Source organism: Larus michahellis, chromosome 20 (genome assembly GCF_964199755.1).
Source record: "Larus michahellis chromosome 20, bLarMic1.1, whole genome shotgun sequence".
NCBI classification, from domain to species: domain Eukaryota; kingdom Metazoa; phylum Chordata; class Aves; order Charadriiformes; family Laridae; genus Larus; species Larus michahellis.
The window spans coordinates 2,145,884-2,162,494 of record NC_133915.1 but is presented as its reverse complement, the minus strand read 5'-3'; the positions used below and the strand labels follow the sequence as shown (position 1 = coordinate 2,162,494).

The 16,611-nt window shown below is 64.4% G+C and overlaps 2 protein-coding genes across 6 annotated transcripts; both read right to left on the bottom strand.

Moving 5' to 3' along the window:
- Positions 1-578: 578 nt before the first annotated feature.
- Positions 579-5,447, bottom strand: LOC141733365 (cytosolic purine 5'-nucleotidase-like). Of its 4 annotated transcripts, XM_074563646.1 has the most exons (19): positions 5,292-5,446; positions 4,682-4,755; positions 4,472-4,589; positions 4,290-4,385; positions 4,108-4,199; positions 3,933-3,990; positions 3,737-3,830; positions 3,566-3,619; positions 3,379-3,462; positions 3,215-3,256; positions 3,009-3,116; positions 2,770-2,836; positions 2,520-2,690; positions 2,270-2,321; positions 2,114-2,174; positions 1,827-2,003; positions 1,568-1,669; positions 1,375-1,466; positions 579-1,227 (listed from the first exon to the last, which is right to left on the bottom strand). In XM_074563646.1, the coding sequence occupies exons 1-18, from the start codon at positions 5,372-5,374 to the stop codon at positions 1,410-1,412; spliced, it is 1,590 nt and encodes a 529-aa protein (XP_074419747.1). In that variant the 5' UTR covers positions 5,375-5,446; the 3' UTR covers positions 579-1,227; positions 1,375-1,409. The 4 variants fall into 4 exon arrangements, 3 of the variants coding, with proteins under 3 accessions (XP_074419747.1, XP_074419746.1, XP_074419745.1); XR_012584277.1 differs by having other exon boundaries at positions 579-1,466; positions 2,114-2,190; positions 3,009-3,120; positions 3,216-3,256; positions 5,292-5,447; XM_074563645.1 differs by having other exon boundaries at positions 579-1,466.
- A 1,104-nt stretch (positions 5,448-6,551) lies between these two features.
- On the bottom strand, positions 6,552-15,509 carry SLC20A1 (solute carrier family 20 member 1). Of its 2 annotated transcripts, none has more exons than XM_074563679.1 (11): positions 15,400-15,509; positions 14,708-15,186; positions 14,476-14,616; positions 14,303-14,388; positions 12,660-12,756; positions 10,901-11,020; positions 9,045-9,293; positions 8,407-8,956; positions 8,119-8,304; positions 7,735-7,819; positions 6,552-7,270 (listed from the first exon to the last, which is right to left on the bottom strand). In XM_074563679.1, exons 2-11 carry the CDS (start codon positions 15,021-15,023, stop codon positions 7,109-7,111), a joined length of 1,992 nt encoding a protein of 663 aa, XP_074419780.1. In that variant the 5' UTR covers positions 15,024-15,186; positions 15,400-15,509; the 3' UTR covers positions 6,552-7,108. The 2 variants fall into 2 exon arrangements, with proteins under 2 accessions (XP_074419780.1, XP_074419781.1); XM_074563680.1 differs by having other exon boundaries at positions 15,423-15,509.
- Positions 15,510-16,611: the final 1,102 nt, after the last annotated feature.

Sequence of the window (16,611 nt, the reverse complement as noted above, 5' to 3'; positions counted from 1 at the left end):
CCGGTGTTTTGGAAGCAATATCCTGAGGGATTTCCTCAGGGCAGCGTTGTGCCCTACCTGGACAGCATCTGGAGGGTTCCCGCTGGGAGCCACGCACGGACCCGATGTCTCAAGTCCCGTGCAGCAGCGCCAGCTGTGCCCGGCCGGTGAGGGGCTGGAGGGACTGGGGTACCTGCGGTACCCTGCTTCCGCACGGGCCCCAGCGAGGCTGAAGGCGGCACAGGCAAGGGGTGCAGAGGTCCTCGGGATGCAGCCGTCCGGCTCTGGGAAGACCCCTGGGCACGGCTGGGGGTCCAGGATGGGCCAGCCCACCCCTGTGAGCGTGCTCGGGGCCCCTACAGCAGCCCCCCTCCCTCAAGGGCTGTTCTCACTCCCAGAGCAAATAGCAGCACTGGCTGCTGGTGACGGGCCGGTTGCTGGGGGCTGGCACGGTTCCCCGCTGCGGGAAGAGCAGTAAAGCAGTGCGACTGCCATGAAAGGTGGAGGGCAGCCCCGTCGTCACCCTCCTGTACCCAGCAAGTGGTGGTCCTGTCCTCATCCCGCCCTTTTGCCTCCTCCCGATACAGCCAGCACCAGCGTTGGCTCAGCATCTTTATTGAGAACCTCACTGTTGGAAGAAGTCAGAGCAGGATCTGGAAGTCCCGGCAGACCTTGTCCCCCTCCTCCGGAGTGCAGGACAGTGCTGGCAGAGGTGTCTCGGGGTGGCCACGCTCTGCCTGGGGGCTTGCACTTGTCCCAGCTACTGGCCGAGGATTTGGGAATTTCCCTTTGCCCCCCACCTCCCAGGCTCGAGGGCAAAGCAGTTTTGGTTTAAAATAGCCAATTTTATGTCTGCAGTGCCAGGAGTTTAAGTCCCTTTTATAAATAGAAAAGGATAGAAAACAGAAGCGGGTGACAGCAGGGAAAAGGGATTCCTGGGGAGCAGCAGTCGCCTCCAGAGGTCTCCTATGTCTGAGCAACGTCACCCACCTCCACCCAGAGCCCAGCGCTGCGGTGAGCCCGGGGTTGGAGCTGCTGGGACCACCAACCGGTGCAAGGTGGGCTTCCAGCGATGCCCAGAGCCGCAGCGCTGCCGACTCTCCCCAGCACTGGGTGGCCCCAGACTGGCATCGAGCTGGCCGGGAGACGCAGCTGATGCCAGGGGGGCCACGACTGGAAGCGGGGGGCACTGGGCAGCCCATGGGCTCAAGGACCCGGCTCCTGGCGCAAGCGGGAGAAGGGGCACCACTGCACAGGGAGAGGCGTGACATGGGGCATGGGCCAGGGCCACCAGCCATCCTGTGGCCATGGGAGGCGGTGGCTGGCCATGGGTGGCTTCGGTCTGCCAGCTGGCAGTGGTCCAGGGCTACCGAATGCCCCCATGTGGGCTGTCACCTGCCAGCTCAGCAGCCGTTGGTGCTGGGGTGGGCTCAGGCTTCTCCATCATCCTCCTCCTCCCCGCTGGAGTCTGGGGGGACCCCAGTGACCTGCGATGGAGGCGGGGGGGGGGCTCAGTGGGCACAGGACCCCACCGGCATGGGGGTGCTGCTGCTGGGACTCCCATGCCCCTCTGTCCCCTGCCACCCACCTGCTGGCCGGGGTGGCTGTGCCAGGTCAGCCAGGGGGCCAGGGCCATGCCTGCCTCCCCCGTGTCCAGGCGGCCGTGCTCCACCGTCGACTCGTGTGCCATCTGCGGCAGGGAGAAGGCTTGTGGAGAGGGGCCGGCACTGGCCAGCCGAGGGGCTGGGTGCCCACCAAATGTCCTCATCAGCCCCATACCCCCCTCCTGAGGCAGGGAGGGAAACTGAGGCATGGCGGGTGAGTCGGGGGCGGGGGGGGCTGCGTACCAGGACCGGGGGTGCCCGGAAGAGGTAGCTGAAGGGATAGTAGAGGAAGTTGATGAAGGAGGCGGCATAAAGGTCTGCGTAGCGCATCAGCTGGTTGGCAAAGAGCGTCTGGCGCGAGCCACAGCGGAAGAGGCTGCCCATCTTCCCATAGCACATGTCCATCTCATGCGTGACTTTCTGTGGGCACAGTGGGGGGAAGGTCAGGGCACCCAACAGCCCCCCCCGGGGTGTCCCCCTGCGGGGGGATCTGGGGCAGGGGGGGGCTGGCGTAGTGCCCTGGGTGTCACCTGGATCCGACGCTTGATGGAGCTGATGTCTGGGCGCTCGCTGCTGCCACTGTCCAAATGCCTGGAGTGGGAGAGACCCATCTGGGGGCTCACCCGGAGGGGCCCCCACAGGCGCCTGCACCCCCCCTCCCCCCTGCCTGCCCCGAGCCCACTCACTGGTACAACTCCGCCAGGAAGAGGTCCAGGCTCCGCAGCTCCTCAAACAGCTCTGCAAGGACAACGGGGACGGATCAGTGCGGGCCAACGGCCCCCGCTTCCCAGCACGACTGACACGGCGGGTGGGGGCACGTCCCACCAGGGTCAGTTTTGCCATCGAGCCAGGTAGGAGGCTCCGGCCACCTCCCCCTGGGGCTCGGCCATGTCCAAGGCTGGGCAGGGTCTATGTCCCTGGCCAGGTGCTGCTCACCGCTCTTCTCCGTCCAGACCTGCAGCTCGCGGGCCAGCTCGGGCACCACCAGGAAGGTGCGCCAGCCCTGCCGCTTCTTGGACTTGAGGATGTCCCCGAAGATGTGGTCCCCCATGTAGAGGATGTCCTTGCCTTTCACGCCCAGCAGGTCACACACCACATCCGAGGATCCTGCGACAGCGGGACGTCAGGGCGAGGGTGCGGGCAGGTCCCTCCCCGTGCTGCCCGCGGAGCCCGGCCGGGTGCTCACCGCCGGAGTAGACGGCGCAGTGCTGTAGCGGGCCGGTGTACGTCCCGATGCGCAGCTTCCCCGTGTCCTGTGGGACGAGAGAACACCGGGATGGGGGGGATGTCGGGGGGAGGTTTACCACTCTCTGTGACTGCCCGGTGCCCGCCCGATGGTGAACACCCCCGACTGTCCCCACGGGAGCCCCCACCATGCCCAGATGGTGCCCACCGCCCCCCCACAGCGATGGAGGGGTCCCCCACCGTGTTGACTTGGCGCAGGACGGTGCCCTCAGCAAAGAAGAGTGGCTTGCGGGTGTCTACCACGATGAGGTCGAAATAGGATCGCCAGGGACGCTGCGGGGTCTCAGCCTGCCGAGTGTTGGCATGGGGTGGGGTCAGCGAGGGGCTGCCGATGGCACCCCCCCCACACACACACACCCCCGGCCCCAGACCAGGGACAGACTCACCTTGTCCCCATCGCTGAAGTCGAACAGGTAGGACATGATGGCCTGCAAGGACACCCGGCGTCTTCACCACTTCACCCCGCTGGCGGGGCTTTAACACCCCAGCCCGGGGCAAGCTGGAAGCGGGAAGGGGGAGGGGGGTGCAGGCACAGGCAGCCCCTACTCACGTCAGTGTAGTTGTAGTCGCTGTTGGTGGCCAGGAAGACCTTCCCCACCTCCTTCATGCGGCTCAGCAGCAGCGGCACGCGGGGCTGGCAAGGGGCAAGTCAGCAGAGGGGCCGCAGGGACCACGGGGACCTGGCCAAGAGGACTGGGGGGGTGGTAGAGCGGGGGGTGGGGGCCACAGATACTCACATCCTTCACCACGTATTTCTCCAGGTTCTCCAGTGTCTTCTCCTTCAGGCAGCCCTGCAGAGGGAACGGATGGATCTGGCCAAAACCTCCGGGGGGGGGTGGGGAGGGGGGGCATTCCCAGCACTCTGAGCTCCTCCCCTCTTCCCCCCCCCCCCCGCCCACTGCACCCACCGAGAGGTGGACGTGGTCCATGGCCTCACGCACATCCTGGAACATGCTGCGGAAGGACATGAAGAGGTTCCCATGCTTGTAGCCGGTGTCGCAGCTGCAACAGTCAGAAAAAAGGGAGGGGGTGAAGACACCCCACCCCCATCATCCCACCCCAGATCCACAAGGTCCAGGCCCCCACCCACCACCTCCCTCTTACTTGACGTATCTGGAGCAGTTGGTGAAGAAGTCCACGAGACAGGCGTAGAGGTAGGCCTCTGCCAGGGAGGGGGCTGTGAGACGGGACACGGGGGGGGGGCGGGGGGGCACGGCGCCCCTCGATGGGGGAGAAGCGCAGCGGGGTGGGGGGGGGGACGGGGTCAGATCTCACTCACCAGTGAGGTTGAAGAGGGTGTTGAGGATGTGGAAGCGCTTCATGTCATCCCGCTGGATGAACTTGTTGGGGTAATAGTGGAGGATTTCGGCCCTGGGGAGGGAGCACAGAGCTGCACCCCATGCTGAGGGTCCCCTGCCCCATCGCACCCCCCCCGCCCCGGGTGGGCGGTCCCGGACTCACCCCTTGAGGAAGCGGAAGCCATGGGCACAGACCAGCAGGTTCCCGTGGGAGTCCACCTTCAGCAGGTTCCCATACAGGGCGTCGAACACCAGCCCCCTGTGCCACGCTCCCTGTCAGCAGGTGGGGGGTCCCACTGACACCCCCACCCTCTGCTCCCTCTCCCCCCCCCGCCCAAAACTCACCGGGTGGGGAAGGTGGGGTCGTACTTGTAGGCGAGGATCTCGTGGGGGTACCCAATGGAGACGAGGTGCTCCAGCAGCAGGGCGAAGGCCAGCTCCTCATAGTCGGGCGACTTGTACACTGTAGGGGCCAGGAGGGGCAGCGTGGGCAGGGGCTGGGGGGGTTCCACTGCCCCCCACCTCGCCTCAGCACCCCCCACCCCAAAAACGCACTGGCCAAGGTGTAGTCCATGTCAAAGCCAAAGCACTTGATCTTCTCCAGCGCCAGACTCCGGTTGACGAAGATCCTGGGGGACAACCCGGGGGGGGGGGGGGTTATGGGGTGTGTGGGGGTGTCTAGGGCTGGGGGGGGGCACGGAGGAGGGGATGGGGACCTGTCCCCACGTCGCCTGTCCTTGGCCAGAGGGCTGGGGGGCACGGGCTGCACGCCCGCCCTGGCCCAGGGGCCGGACAGTGAGTTATTGGAGCAGAAAAATGGGCTTTTGAGCTGGAAATGGAGCCCTGGGGGGAGGGGGGGTGGGAAGGGGGGGATGGTGAGCCCCCTGTTTTGGCCTGCACCCCCCGGCGTGTCTCCATGGGGCCCCCTCAGGGCCGCTGCCCCTTCCCGCCCGCCCCCAGGAGTCCTCCCCGGTACCTGCCACCCCCGGGGTCCTTCCCCCAGGTCCTGCCCCCCCCTCCACAGAGTCCCCCCCGACCCCCCCCAACCCCTTTCCCCGCCGCTCCAGGTCCCGCTGTCCCCGATCGGACCCCCCCGACCTCCCCCCGCCCCCGCTCCTGCCCCCATCCGCCGCCCGCCTCCTCCCCCGCGTCCCCCCAGCCCCACCGGTGCTGGCAGTCCCTCCGCAGCGCCCGCGGGTCGCCCGGGCCCGGGGCCGCCGCCGAGCCGCGCTCCCCCTCGCTGCCCATCGCCGCCGCCTCCGGCCACGGCCTCCGGCCGCCGCTTTAACGGCGCCCCGCGGGACCGCCCCGCCCCGGCCCCCCCCCCCCGCCCCGCGGCCACCGGCCCCCGGCCCGGCCCCCCCCCCCGGGAGCAACAGCCGCGACGGGACCCGGCTGGCGACCCCCAAAACGGGGCGGTGACCCCCTCCCCGTGCCTCCCCCCAGAAGGGGCTCCCCGGACCGTGACACCCCCCACCCCCCCGGGCCGTGCCCCAGCGGCCCCCCGGGGGATGCGCCCTCCCACGGCCCCGGCCCCGACGGCGCCAGCAGCGCCCGGCCGGGCCTGGAGCCCCCGGGCTGGTGTTTGCCCAGCGGGGCCGCTGGCAGCGCCCGGCCGCGAATCATTAACCGGGGTCAAGGACCGGCCCCGCCGCCGCCCCGACGGGCGCTCCCGGGCTCGGCGAGGGAGCGGGAGGGGCTGCACGGCTCAGGGCCCACCCCCGGCACCTCGCACCGCCAGAGGGACAGGGACGGGAGGCGGCACCCACGGCCCGTGGCACGCAGCCCAGCGCCAGCGGCGAGTGTCCCGGGCGGGACCTTTCCCCGGCCCCGCGGGTCGCATCCCCGCGGCAGCTCCGCCAGGCACATTCCCGACCCTGTCCCCCGATCCCGGGGCTCAGCACCTCCGGGGGAAGCACTTGGTGTCCCCCAGCCACCTGCCCTGGCCCAGGGCCAGCCCTGGCACTTGCCCGCAGCCCTTGCGACATCCCGGTGCCGACCCGCTGACGTGGGTCCCCGTGACTGGCCTTGACCCCCCGGGACAGGAGGGAGCATCACTGGGGCACCCGGGGGAAGGTGGAGGGGACAAGCAGGGGCAGCTCCTGCCCCGGGGGGTGAGCGGGAAGGGGGCTGGTAACAGGGCAAGGAGCCGCTGTTGCAGCACAGTGCCACAGCTGCCCCCAGGTGTGGGGCCCCGATAACACCCCCCCCACGGCTGGGGTGCAGCTCGGGGCTGTTTACAGCAGGTCCCGTGACACTGGGGGACACGCGGGGCTCTTATCAGCCACCCCAGCCCCAGCTCCCTCCCAGGGCGTGGGTCCAAGGAGGGGCAGGAGAAAAGCCACGGGGCGGCATGTGACAAGGGACAGGGCCCAGGGCCACCCCGGCACCCCCCCTTCCCCCCCAGGAGCACTGACAGCGCTGGTGTAGGAAGGAAATCTTTATTGAGTCCGAGGTAGCAGCAGTGAGGGGGGGTGGGGGGTGCCCCCCCCAGGCACCCCAAGCAGGATGGGTGGGCAGCGCCTGGTGTCAGCACCACTACAGCAAGGGAGGCAAAGCTGAAGAGTACAGCCCACGGTGGGGGGTGCCCCGCAGCCCCCAAGCCCTCCCAGGAGGGGCAAGGACCAGCCCTGGTCCTTACTGAAGGAGCAATCACTGCCAGGGGATCTGAATTAAGTCATTAAAAATAAGAAAAGTGGCTTCCCGTAACTGCTAATCTAAAGCTACAGCGCAGCAGGGGAGTCACACCGGGGGCAGGCACAGCCTCAGCGCTGCACCCCCCCAGAAACTTAGCGCCAAGACATTTATATTAAAAAAAAAAATAATATATATATATACACACACTTCAGTGACAACACTATGCAGAACTGAGGAAGCTCCAGAGATGATGGCAGCCCCCATCCCGCACCAGGACGAGCCTTCCTGGCTCCTGGAGAGGAAGGTGGCAACAGGGAAGCAGGAACAGCAGGAGCCCCGGAGCCCTCACAGCCTCAGGACAGCGTACTTGAAGACAGCCATGATGGCAGCACTGATGAGACCCGAGATGGGGACGGTGACAAACCAGGCCATGAAGATGTTGCGGAAGAGGCGCCAGTCCACTGCCTTCCTGGAGCGCAGCCAGCCCACCGAGACCACCGAGCCCACCTGCCCGAGGAGCCAGGACACCATTCAGCACGGCAGGGGGATGGAGCAACTCCCCCGTGTCCCACCACCACTCCCGGGGGACACACACACACACACACACACGTGACACCAGGGTCTTGCTCCAGCCCCTTGGGGACCCAGGAGAGCCCAGGACAAGGAGCTGCCAGCTCAGAGCAGCACAGAGCCCCAGTTCCCACGGCTGCTCGACCAAGCCCAAGGGTCCATCAAAGGGGTTTTGTTCTCCCCTCACCCCCTCGAGTGCCCCCTCACCCAGCCCTGGGAAGCCACCGTCACCCCATTGAGATGTAAATGCAGAGCTGGGACCTGAAGGACAGCCAGCAGCCCACGCTGGGGACCTCCCACACAGCTCAGCCTTCTTAGCACCAAGACTCGGGGCGGGGGGGGGGGAGGGAAGCCGAACTCACACTGAGCCGGCACCATCCCCTCCTGCCACCCCCACCTACCTTGCAGTGGGTTGTGCTGATGGGGAGGCCGACATTGGAGGCGATCACCACTGTCAGAGCAGACGCCAGCTCAATACTGAAGCCGCTGTGGGGACAGAAAGCGCGTGAGACCCTGCGCACCGGAGCCCCCGGCAGACCAGGCTGGCTTAGCCCAAGCTGGACCTCGGACTGCCCCCCTGCCACCCCCAGGCAGGGTCAGCTCCTCCCTTGGCTCTCCAGAGCCCCAGGCCGATCCCCCAAGGGATGCAGGGAGGTGTTACAGGGCCACACGTGGCCCAGCTCCACCACCTGAGCAATGAACCCGCCCCCCCACGAAGGGCTCCAGGAGCAGGAGGCAGCTCTAGGACTGCCTGAAGCCTCCCCCTGCCGCAAGGCAGGCCTTACCTCGATGGCGTGATGGGCGTCAGGTCCTTCCCCATCGTCTGGATGACTCTTCTTCCCCAGACCCACAAGCCAATGCAAATCCCCACACCTCCATAGAGCAGCAGCCAGAGGGGAGTTGCCACCTTGGTAGCCACATCACCTGTCTGATAGACCAGGTAGAGCGCAACCAGGGGCCCTATGGCATTGCTGGAAGAGAAAGGAGAGCTGGTCTAGAGGGCCAGAGGCTCTGGGCAAGGAGGGCACCAGCTCCAGCTAGCAACCCCACCAACTCCTGCTGGCCCAACTCACCTGACATCGTTGCCACCATGAGCGAAGGAGCCAAAGCAGGCTGTGAGGATCTGCAGGAACTGGAAGAGGAGGGACACCTCAGGCTTGTCCTGGTCATGCCATTCTTCCAGGGAGGTACTGCTGCCCTTGCGGTCGCTGATGCCCATCTCCACCTGGGCTGTGTTCAGATCCACATCAGCCGCTGGGTGGGCATCGGCCACTGCGTTGCAGTAGCTGGTGTAGCTGTCCATGCGGACCCTCTTCTTGGTGTCCGCCACGGGCCAGGTCAGCTTCTCCGTCTCCTCACCCTCCTTGGCACGGAGGGAGTCCAGGGGCATGCCGCAGATGGCCATGGTGTAGGAGGTGTAGCTGTTGTTGCGCCGCAGGGGCTTGTCCCCCGAGTCCCCCATGCAGTCCCCCATCTTGGCCAGGTGCAGTTTGTGCAGCAACTCCTTGTAGAGGCCAGAGTCCTTGTGCACGGTGTGGTACTGGTACTGCCCGCTGGAGCTTATCTGGTGGCCCACGGCCTGGTTGAACTGGACAAGGTTGCCATTGGGCAGCCGCACGGCTCCTGCCAAGAGACAGTGGGGGTTTAGCAGCTGGGGGTACCTGGAGTGGGGTACGACCCCCGTCCTCCTGTACTGCCGCCCCCCACTCACCACTGTCAATGCTGGTTTCCTTCAGGTCAAGGCTGGGGAGCTTTTCCTGCTCCGGGGCCTCCTCCGGGTCCCCCATGTTGAAGGAGACTGTCCTCTCCTCCACCACCACCCGGTGGGGCACGGCCGACCCCACATCAGCAATGGGGCTCTTGGCATCGCCCAAGGGCATCTTGGGCTCTTCATGGTCCTCCTTTGGGCTGATGTTCTTCTCCATCAAGGGGCTTTCAGAAGGACTGGATTTGATCTCTCCTGGGAAGGGAGGCAGGTGCTATCAAAACCCCTTCCCACCACCACACCCAACACCAGGAGCAAGCCCACACCCCCGACCACTCAGATTTATGGCAGCTAAATAAAATTTACAGCTTCCCCCCATCCTGAACTCTGGAAACTGCTGGGCAGTCACACTTTGTCCCGGGCACGACAGCCAAACCATCACAAGCCAGCTCATCTCCTATTTTTAGAGCCCCCACACCCACACGGGGTGTGGTGAGCACCATTATGGGGCTTCTGTGCCCGTTCTTCCAATGGCAGAGGTTCCTCTTCAAGCCATGTTTGTCCCTTCCCCATTCCCAGAGGATGTGGGATGCTCTGGACCTGCTTCTGGGGTGGCTGTGACCCCTGAAGTTGATGGGAAGGTGCCCAGGAGAGACCAGCTCCTCCACCAGCCCATCAGCTCCTGCCGGCAGGACTCGCCTGCCTGGGCTCCTCTCCAGCTCCCGCTGGTGGGTGACAAACCCAAACAGGAGCCGGTCTCCACCTCCCGAGGGCAGCCTGGTTTCCTGTCCCACTGGAATTGCCAAAGCCAGCAGCACCAAGCCCTGGAAGCTGAGGCTGTTACACCCCCTCTACCAGGAAAAGCATGTTTCCTCCAGGTGAAAAACATGAGGTCAGCTCCTTCAGACAACAACAAAAGCCACCTCCTTGTCACAAACATAACCATTTTCCAGCCAGTTTGTGGGCCGCGAGGGCCCGGCTGTGGCATCCAGCCCCTCACCCTGGCATCAAGCCCCTGCAGAGCTCATCCCCCCCTGCACCACCCCCACCTCCCAGCAATGCTCCCCAGCAGGCAGGGGAGGCCGCCTCGCAGGCAGGAGTTAAGCCAAAGCTCGAACAGCTGGAAGAATGTCAAGGGCAGCCATAAAGCTGTTAGTCACACCCCAGTTACACCAGTCTGGCAAGGACACTGGTTATCCCCTCATCTCCAGCTCCTTCAGAGCCCCAGACTGCACACCACATTTATATGCAAGACCACACACGGCTCCAGGAGAGCTGCCCGTACTTCTCAGGAGGCAGAGCTCGGGACTGCTCTTTTGGATGCCTTTCAATAGATTTATTATTTCCCCCCCCCTCCCAGGGAAAGGATTTCATCAGCTTACACGCTTTAAACTTGTGATCTGCATCTTCCAGGCCAAAGATTGATCAGCAGGTATGCAGAGGATTAAAGGTTACACTGGTTAACAGGAAGGTTGTCTCCTGCCTCCTCCTCTTCTACATTAAAGGGCGAAACGGGGCTGTTTAATATCGCCCACTGTCCTGTGTGGCTCAAGGAGAGCTCGCCCTGCTCAGAAATCAGCCACCAGACGCCGCTGGGAAACACAACGGTGACTTCCCGGGGGATTCTGGGGTCCCCAGAGCGGCGTCGTGGTGCTGCTGGGGGTTAGGAGCAGGCAGGGTCCAGCTCACAGGGATGCGCCCCAGTGACTCAGGGTTTGCAGAGCAGCTTAAGTGATAACCGACGCTGAGGATCCCTGCTAATAACGGCCCTGCGGCTAATGAGATCTCCCGCTGGGAAAAGAAGTTGGTTAGTCCGAGCGTGCCCTTCCCCAAAGGATTGCAAAGAAAGAGGTGTTACTTACGTTCAATTTTCTTCTTCATTCTCGGACATACAAAGAACCAGACGACAAGAGCACAGACAACAGCACTCCCCGCCGAAATTAGGAGGATACCCCACAGAGGAAGTTTGTCAAAGCCCAGCACTAGGAAATAAAACAACGGATCTTTGAAAAACCTCTGGGCAAAAGCCTCCTCGACATATGACTCTGCTCTTCCCAACACGGGGACTCCATCACCTGCGACATCCCTGAGCTAATTCACCTGCCAGGGAGAAAGGCTGTCGGAAAGCCACCGCTGAGCGCACCGAAACCTCAACCCACGCGGCATTTCCCCCCCAGGTTACAGTCTCCCCCATCAAGGGCTAATCTTTCACACGTGCAGACACTTTCTCCTCCCTCCCACAGCCAAAGCCCATCGGGGACCGGTGTCTGCCCTGAGCAGGGACAGGAGGCTCCTCGCTTGCTGCAATGTCAAAAAAAAAAAAAAAAAAGAACCACACACACACCTCGCCAGCCGGCAGGGCTGCTGCAGCGACAGCACCGCTTACCCCACGCGGGACCCGGGCTGCTCCCACCAGCGAGCCCCACACCTCCATTCACCCCCCCAGCTGCTGGGGGAAGGTGGTTCTCTTGCTCCCCGAGTCCCCAGGAACTCCGGTTTCAAGGCATCCAAGATATTACGTGACCTATTTACAGGCATCCTCACACGCAGCGTGACTTTTAGCAGAGGTTTTGCATTACACAGCCTGCTGCAGCCCCTGGTCGGGCTATCGGGTGCTTGCGACTGCTCGACTCCTGCATTTTCTGCTGCAGGCAATGCCTTACTGCTCCTGACGCACCACCAGCAACATCACGGCTACTTCACCCGCCCATTCGGCTATTTGCTTATGCTTGCCGAAGGCTACAAACCCTGCACTCCAGAGACACAGAGCTCACCCAGCCCCTCCTGCAGCTGAGGACTCGGGATAAACATGAATCCGCCTCGGGGGTGCCAAGTGATAAGGTGATCTTGGAGCAGCACCGCAGCGACCCTGCCTCCTCCCCAGGGCCGGAACGCCGTGGGAAGGGGAAGCCAACATCCCTCCAAACATTTTTCCAGCCACTGTTTACAGAGAAAACCCTGTGGAGCCAGTGCTGCCTGCCCTCACCCCCCCTCCAGCGACTCCTCCACAACAGGAAACCCATCTCAGACCAAAAACAGCTCACACCGAGTCACCCTGGCAGGTGGGGGCTACGGAGCCTCCGGCACCCTCCCCTGCCGAGCCTTCTCCTAGCCCTGCCTGCACCCTGGCCCCGTACACAACGGCCAAACAAGCATTTCAATTTGGCTTTTCAAAGTTCAAATGCTTCTTCTCAAGTGCGGGTGCCGGCTCTTCTCACCAGGGATAACGAGTTTATTCTTAGGGACAAGGTGAGCGGGGAGGCGCAGCCTCCGTCCCTGCTCCCAGCCCCGCTGCCGGCAGCCGAGGAGTCTCTGCAGTGGCAGCCGGTACCTGAGTTTTAGCACAGGTAAGAGAAGGGGAAGTCATGTTATCTGCCAGTCCTGTGAAGTCTAAGGAGAAAGGTCTGGAGGGGTTTAGTTTGAGCAGGTCTCTCTGGCCGGGCAACTATCTAGCCCAGAACTCAGCGCACGCTAGCCTGCAGCCTTCTGAAACCGGCACAGGCCAGCCGCCTTCTAGGAGATTTCATCCCTGTAAAGCAAAAAAGGGGTAAATCGTGCATTTAATGGAGGTTTTATAAAGCACTTAAAACTTAAGGTTCAAGTAGTCTGTGGTGTACTTACAGGGTGCGCCAGTATACATGATGGAGAAGAGGTTGATCCCCACCGTACAGGCATAGAAGACAGGCAACGCTCGCAGGCCATTGGGGACGGGATCGGCCTGCAAAACAAGGGCTGGCGCTGGGAAGGGCAGACCCCGGGGGCTGAGCAGCCGCCGAGGAGCGGTCCCTTCCCACCAGGGGTTTTGTGCCCTCGCTTAGCTGCTGACAGCAGCTCCGATACCAAATCCCCCCCCGCAAGCTCTGCCAAAAGCCAGAGCTCCCAATGGCTTTTAGAGAACAACCCGGGGGCTTGCCATCGTCTGACCCCCGGCAGTCCAGGGGAGAAGGCGGCAGGACGCCGTGGGTGCTGCGGGGCTCCGCAGAGCTGGACCAGCTGAATGTCCCGCAACTCCCGAGGCTGAAGCATCTCATTGCGCTCGCAGCCTGGGCTGCCCGGCTCTCGAGCCCTCCCTGGCCTCCAGCTGCACGGATGTTTTCTTTCACCTCCCCAGACACTTTCAGACAAAACCGTTTGTCAGACAAAGCTTTTACCTCTTTCCAGCTGACTTGGACAAAATAAAAAAAGCGTCCATTACTCAAAGCAGCTTATTTGAGCACATACCTGCACAGAGAGGCCCTCACCCGAGCAGCAGGAGCACTTAATCTCCGCTGCTGACCAGCGGTTGGGGTCTAGCGTCAGTACAAACACACCGAGCGTTACTGAACGCGGAGCAGGACAGAGCAACCAGACTATTCCGTGCCAGAACGAAGCATGACGGGGCCAGCCCGGCTTTGAAAGACCAGTTACGCAAGGTTACTGTGACAGCGGTGACGCTGAAATGTTTTAAAGGGCTGCTAGGTAGAAACCAGCAGTGATAAGATCTTAACACCTCTTGAACCAGATATAGTTAAAGCGAAGTCCTAAAATAATTTAAGTTAACCTTGCATACGCCGAAGAAAATGCTGGAGCCCCTCTGCACAGCTGGCTGGATACCCCTGCTCTGGGCCGGCAGCACCCCGCACTCCAGGGTCACCGTCGCCTCAGAAAGGCGAGGTGTGGTGCTGCCGCTTTCGGGTGCCTGATGCCCCTTCCCGGGCCGTCAGACGATGCCAACAGCGGGAGCACATCCCTGAAGCCAGGCTGAGCACCCCTCGGTGGACCTGGGGCCCCGGGTAGGAGAAGAGCATAGTTTTCACAGCACCAGGAACAATTCTGTCCCTCCTGGCTTCAAAAAAGCCACCGCTGTTGGTCACTGCCTTCCTCTGCAGCAGGACACAAGAGGAGGTCCAGCCTCGCACCAGGACTCAAGACCAGAGCTTCTTGTCAGGCTTTTCCTATCTGTTCTGGGTTTCTTCACTACTTGGAAGCTGCAGCCTTTTCTGCTGAAGCCAGGCAGGGCCCTCCCAGCCCAGAAGGTTTGGGGGAGGCTGAATGAAGCCTCCTCACGCCCCAGGCTCTGCTTCACGCAGCAGCTATAGGTCCCATTTCTTCCATCCCTTCAGCTCCTCCTGGGTAAGGGCTCACCCAAGTGCCGACGTGAGGGTGGATGTGCCTGGAGAAGCTCCGGTGCACATAAGCAACGAACCAGTCCAATGGGCAGGCAAGGGAGCACCTGGGAGCCCCGAGGTGTCGGAAAATGAGAAAGTGGGGTGAACAGCCCTTACCTTACGGAGGATGAACCTCTGGACAAGGAAGAACAGGATAGCAGACATGATGCCCGAAAGGAGGGGTGAGATGAACCAGGACAACACTAGGAGAGAAGAGGCAGGATCAGCCGCCCGCCACTAGAAGGGGAAGCCCCAGGGGCACGTGGGATGCTCAGACCAGCCGGACTTACCAATCTTTAGCAGCTCAGACCACTTGACGCCTTCTTGCCCTTTGGCCACCAGCGAAAAGCCAATGGTGGCTCCAACGATGCAGTGGGTACCAGAGATGGGGAGCTTCAAGAACGAAGCCACCAGCTGCCACACAGCAGACCCTGGAGGAGAAGGGGAAGCCTGGTGAGAAAGCCGTCACTGGGGCACCTCGGGACACACCACCCACCCCATTTTGACCCCCCTGTTCCTCACCAAACATGGCGCTGATCGAACCCGCCATCATCAGCTGCTGCTCAGACTTGTACATATCCACATCGATCAGCCCCTTCCGGATGGTCTCGCTGACTTTGGCTCCCAGCAGGACAGAGCCCACTGTCTCGAAGACACTGGCCAGGACACAGGCCTGCCGGAGGGTGACCACCCCCGAGCCCACCGCGGTGCCGAAGGAGTTGGCCACGTCATTGGCGCCGACGGAGAAGGCCAGGACGAAGGCGATGATGAACCCCAGGACCAGCATCCAGAGGAAGTCCACCATGGGGGCGGGGGGCACCGCGGAGGTGGGGTCCATGGTTTAGGTGAGGTATTAATAAATTAGATATAAAATTAAATGGGGGGGGGGAGGGCGGGTGGCAGTCGCTATAGGGTGCAGGGGCACTCCGCCGTCCTACGGCCCCGCCGGCCGCGGGGGCTGGGGACTGGGTGCCGCGCCATGGCCTGGGCTGCTCTTCATCCTGCGGGAGAGATGGGGTCAGCGGGACGGGGGGGACGGGATAACGGCGCTCAGCAGGATCGGGGTGGGGGGGGACGGGATAACGGCCCTTCCCGCGCACCGGTAACGGCCGCTCCCGCGCGCGCCGCCGCGCCACCCGCCGCCATGTGGGCGGCTGCCTCGCCTCGCCTCCCCGCCCCGCCCCGCCCCACCGCCCGAGGCGGCCGTTGCTCACCGGCCGGGCTGGGCCGCGCTCACCAGGAAGGGCCAGAGCCGGTGCCGGCTCTGCTCCGCTCCGTCGCCGCGCCACCCCCGCCACCCGCCGCCGCCGCGCTTTAAGCGCCCCCGCCGCCCCACGTGACCGCCGCCCCCGCCCACCCCCCACCCTCCCCGCCCGCCGCGCGCCCCCGCCCGCCGCCCCCATTGGCCCGCTCGCCGCCGGGGCGGGGCCAGGCCGCGCCCCCATTGGACAGCGCCGCGCTCGCAGCCCGGGCCTCCCCCCCTCCCTCCACACACCCCCCCCCCGCCCCGCCCCACCCCCACGCGGGCAGCGCGCCCCGGCACCACGTGCACGCTCAGCGGCGCGGCCGCGGGGGGCCGGCCCGGTTCCGGTGGGCTCGGCCCGGCTCAGACCGGCTTGGTTGGGTTTGGCTCGGCTCGGCCCGGCCCGGTTCCGGTGGGCTCGGCCCGGCTCAGACCGGCTCGGTTGGGTTTGGCTCGGCTCGGCTCGGCTCGGCCCGGCCCGGTTCCGGTGGGCTCGGCCCGGCTCAGACCGGCTCGGTTGGGTTTGGCTCGGCTCGGCCCAGCCCGGTTCCGGTGGGCTCGGCCCGGCTCAGACCGGCTCGGTTGGGTTTGGCTCGGCTCGGCCCGGTTCCGGTGGGCCCGGCCCGGCTCAGACCGGCTCGGTTGGGTTTGGCTCGGCTCGGCCCGGCCCGGTTCCGGTGGGCTCGGCCCGGCTCAGACCGGCTCGGTTGGGTTTGGCTCGGCCCGGCTCAGACCGGCTCGGTTGGGTTCGGCTCGGCTCGGCCCGGCCCGGTTCCGGTGGGCTCGGCCCGGCTCAGACCGGCTCGGTTGGGTTTGGCTCGGCCCGGCTCAGACCGGCTCAGTTGGGTTTGGCTCGGCTCGGCCCAGCCCGGTTCCGGTGGGCTCGGCCCAGCTCAGACCGGCTTGGTTGGGTTTGGCTCGGCCCGGCTCAGCCCGGCTCGGTTGGGTTTGGCTCGGCTCGACCCGGCCCGGTTCCGGTGGGCTCGGCCCGGCTCAGACCGGCTCGGTTTGGCTCGGCTCGGCTCGGCTCGGCCCGGCCCGGTTCCGGTGGGCTCGGCCCGGCTCAGACCGGCTCGGTTGGGTTTGGCTCGGCCCGGCTCAGCCCGGCTCGCTTGGGTTTGGCTCGGCTCGGCCCGGCCCGGTTCCGGTGGGCTCGGCCCGGCTCAGACCGGCTTGGTTGGGT

What these genes read in the sequence shown, in the direction of transcription:
- LOC141733365 (XM_074563644.1), bottom strand. Translation starts at nt 5,374, where the DNA reads ATGGGCAGCGAGGGGGAGCGCGGCTCGGCGGCGGCCCCGGGCCCGGGC. An exon ending in CTGCGCCGTCTACTCCGGCG is followed by an intron (nt 2,691 to 2,769) that starts GTGAGCACCCGG and finishes CCGCTGTCGCAG; the next exon opens with GATCCTCGGATGTGGTGTGT. An exon ending in ACAGCCACCCCGGCCAGCAG is followed by an intron (nt 1,467 to 1,567) that starts GTGGGTGGCAGG and finishes CCTCCATCGCAG; the next exon opens with GTCACTGGGGTCCCCCCAGA.
- SLC20A1 (XM_074563679.1), bottom strand. Translation starts at nt 15,023, where the DNA reads ATGGACCCCACCTCCGCGGTGCCCCCCGCCCCCATGGTGGACTTCCTC. An exon ending in GTCTGAGCTGCTAAAGATTG is followed by an intron (nt 14,389 to 14,475) that starts GTAAGTCCGGCT and finishes CTTCTCTCCTAG; the next exon opens with TGTTGTCCTGGTTCATCTCA. An exon ending in TCAGCACAACCCACTGCAAG is followed by an intron (nt 7,271 to 7,734) that starts GTAGGTGGGGGT and finishes CTCCTCGGGCAG; the next exon opens with GTGGGCTCGGTGGTCTCGGT.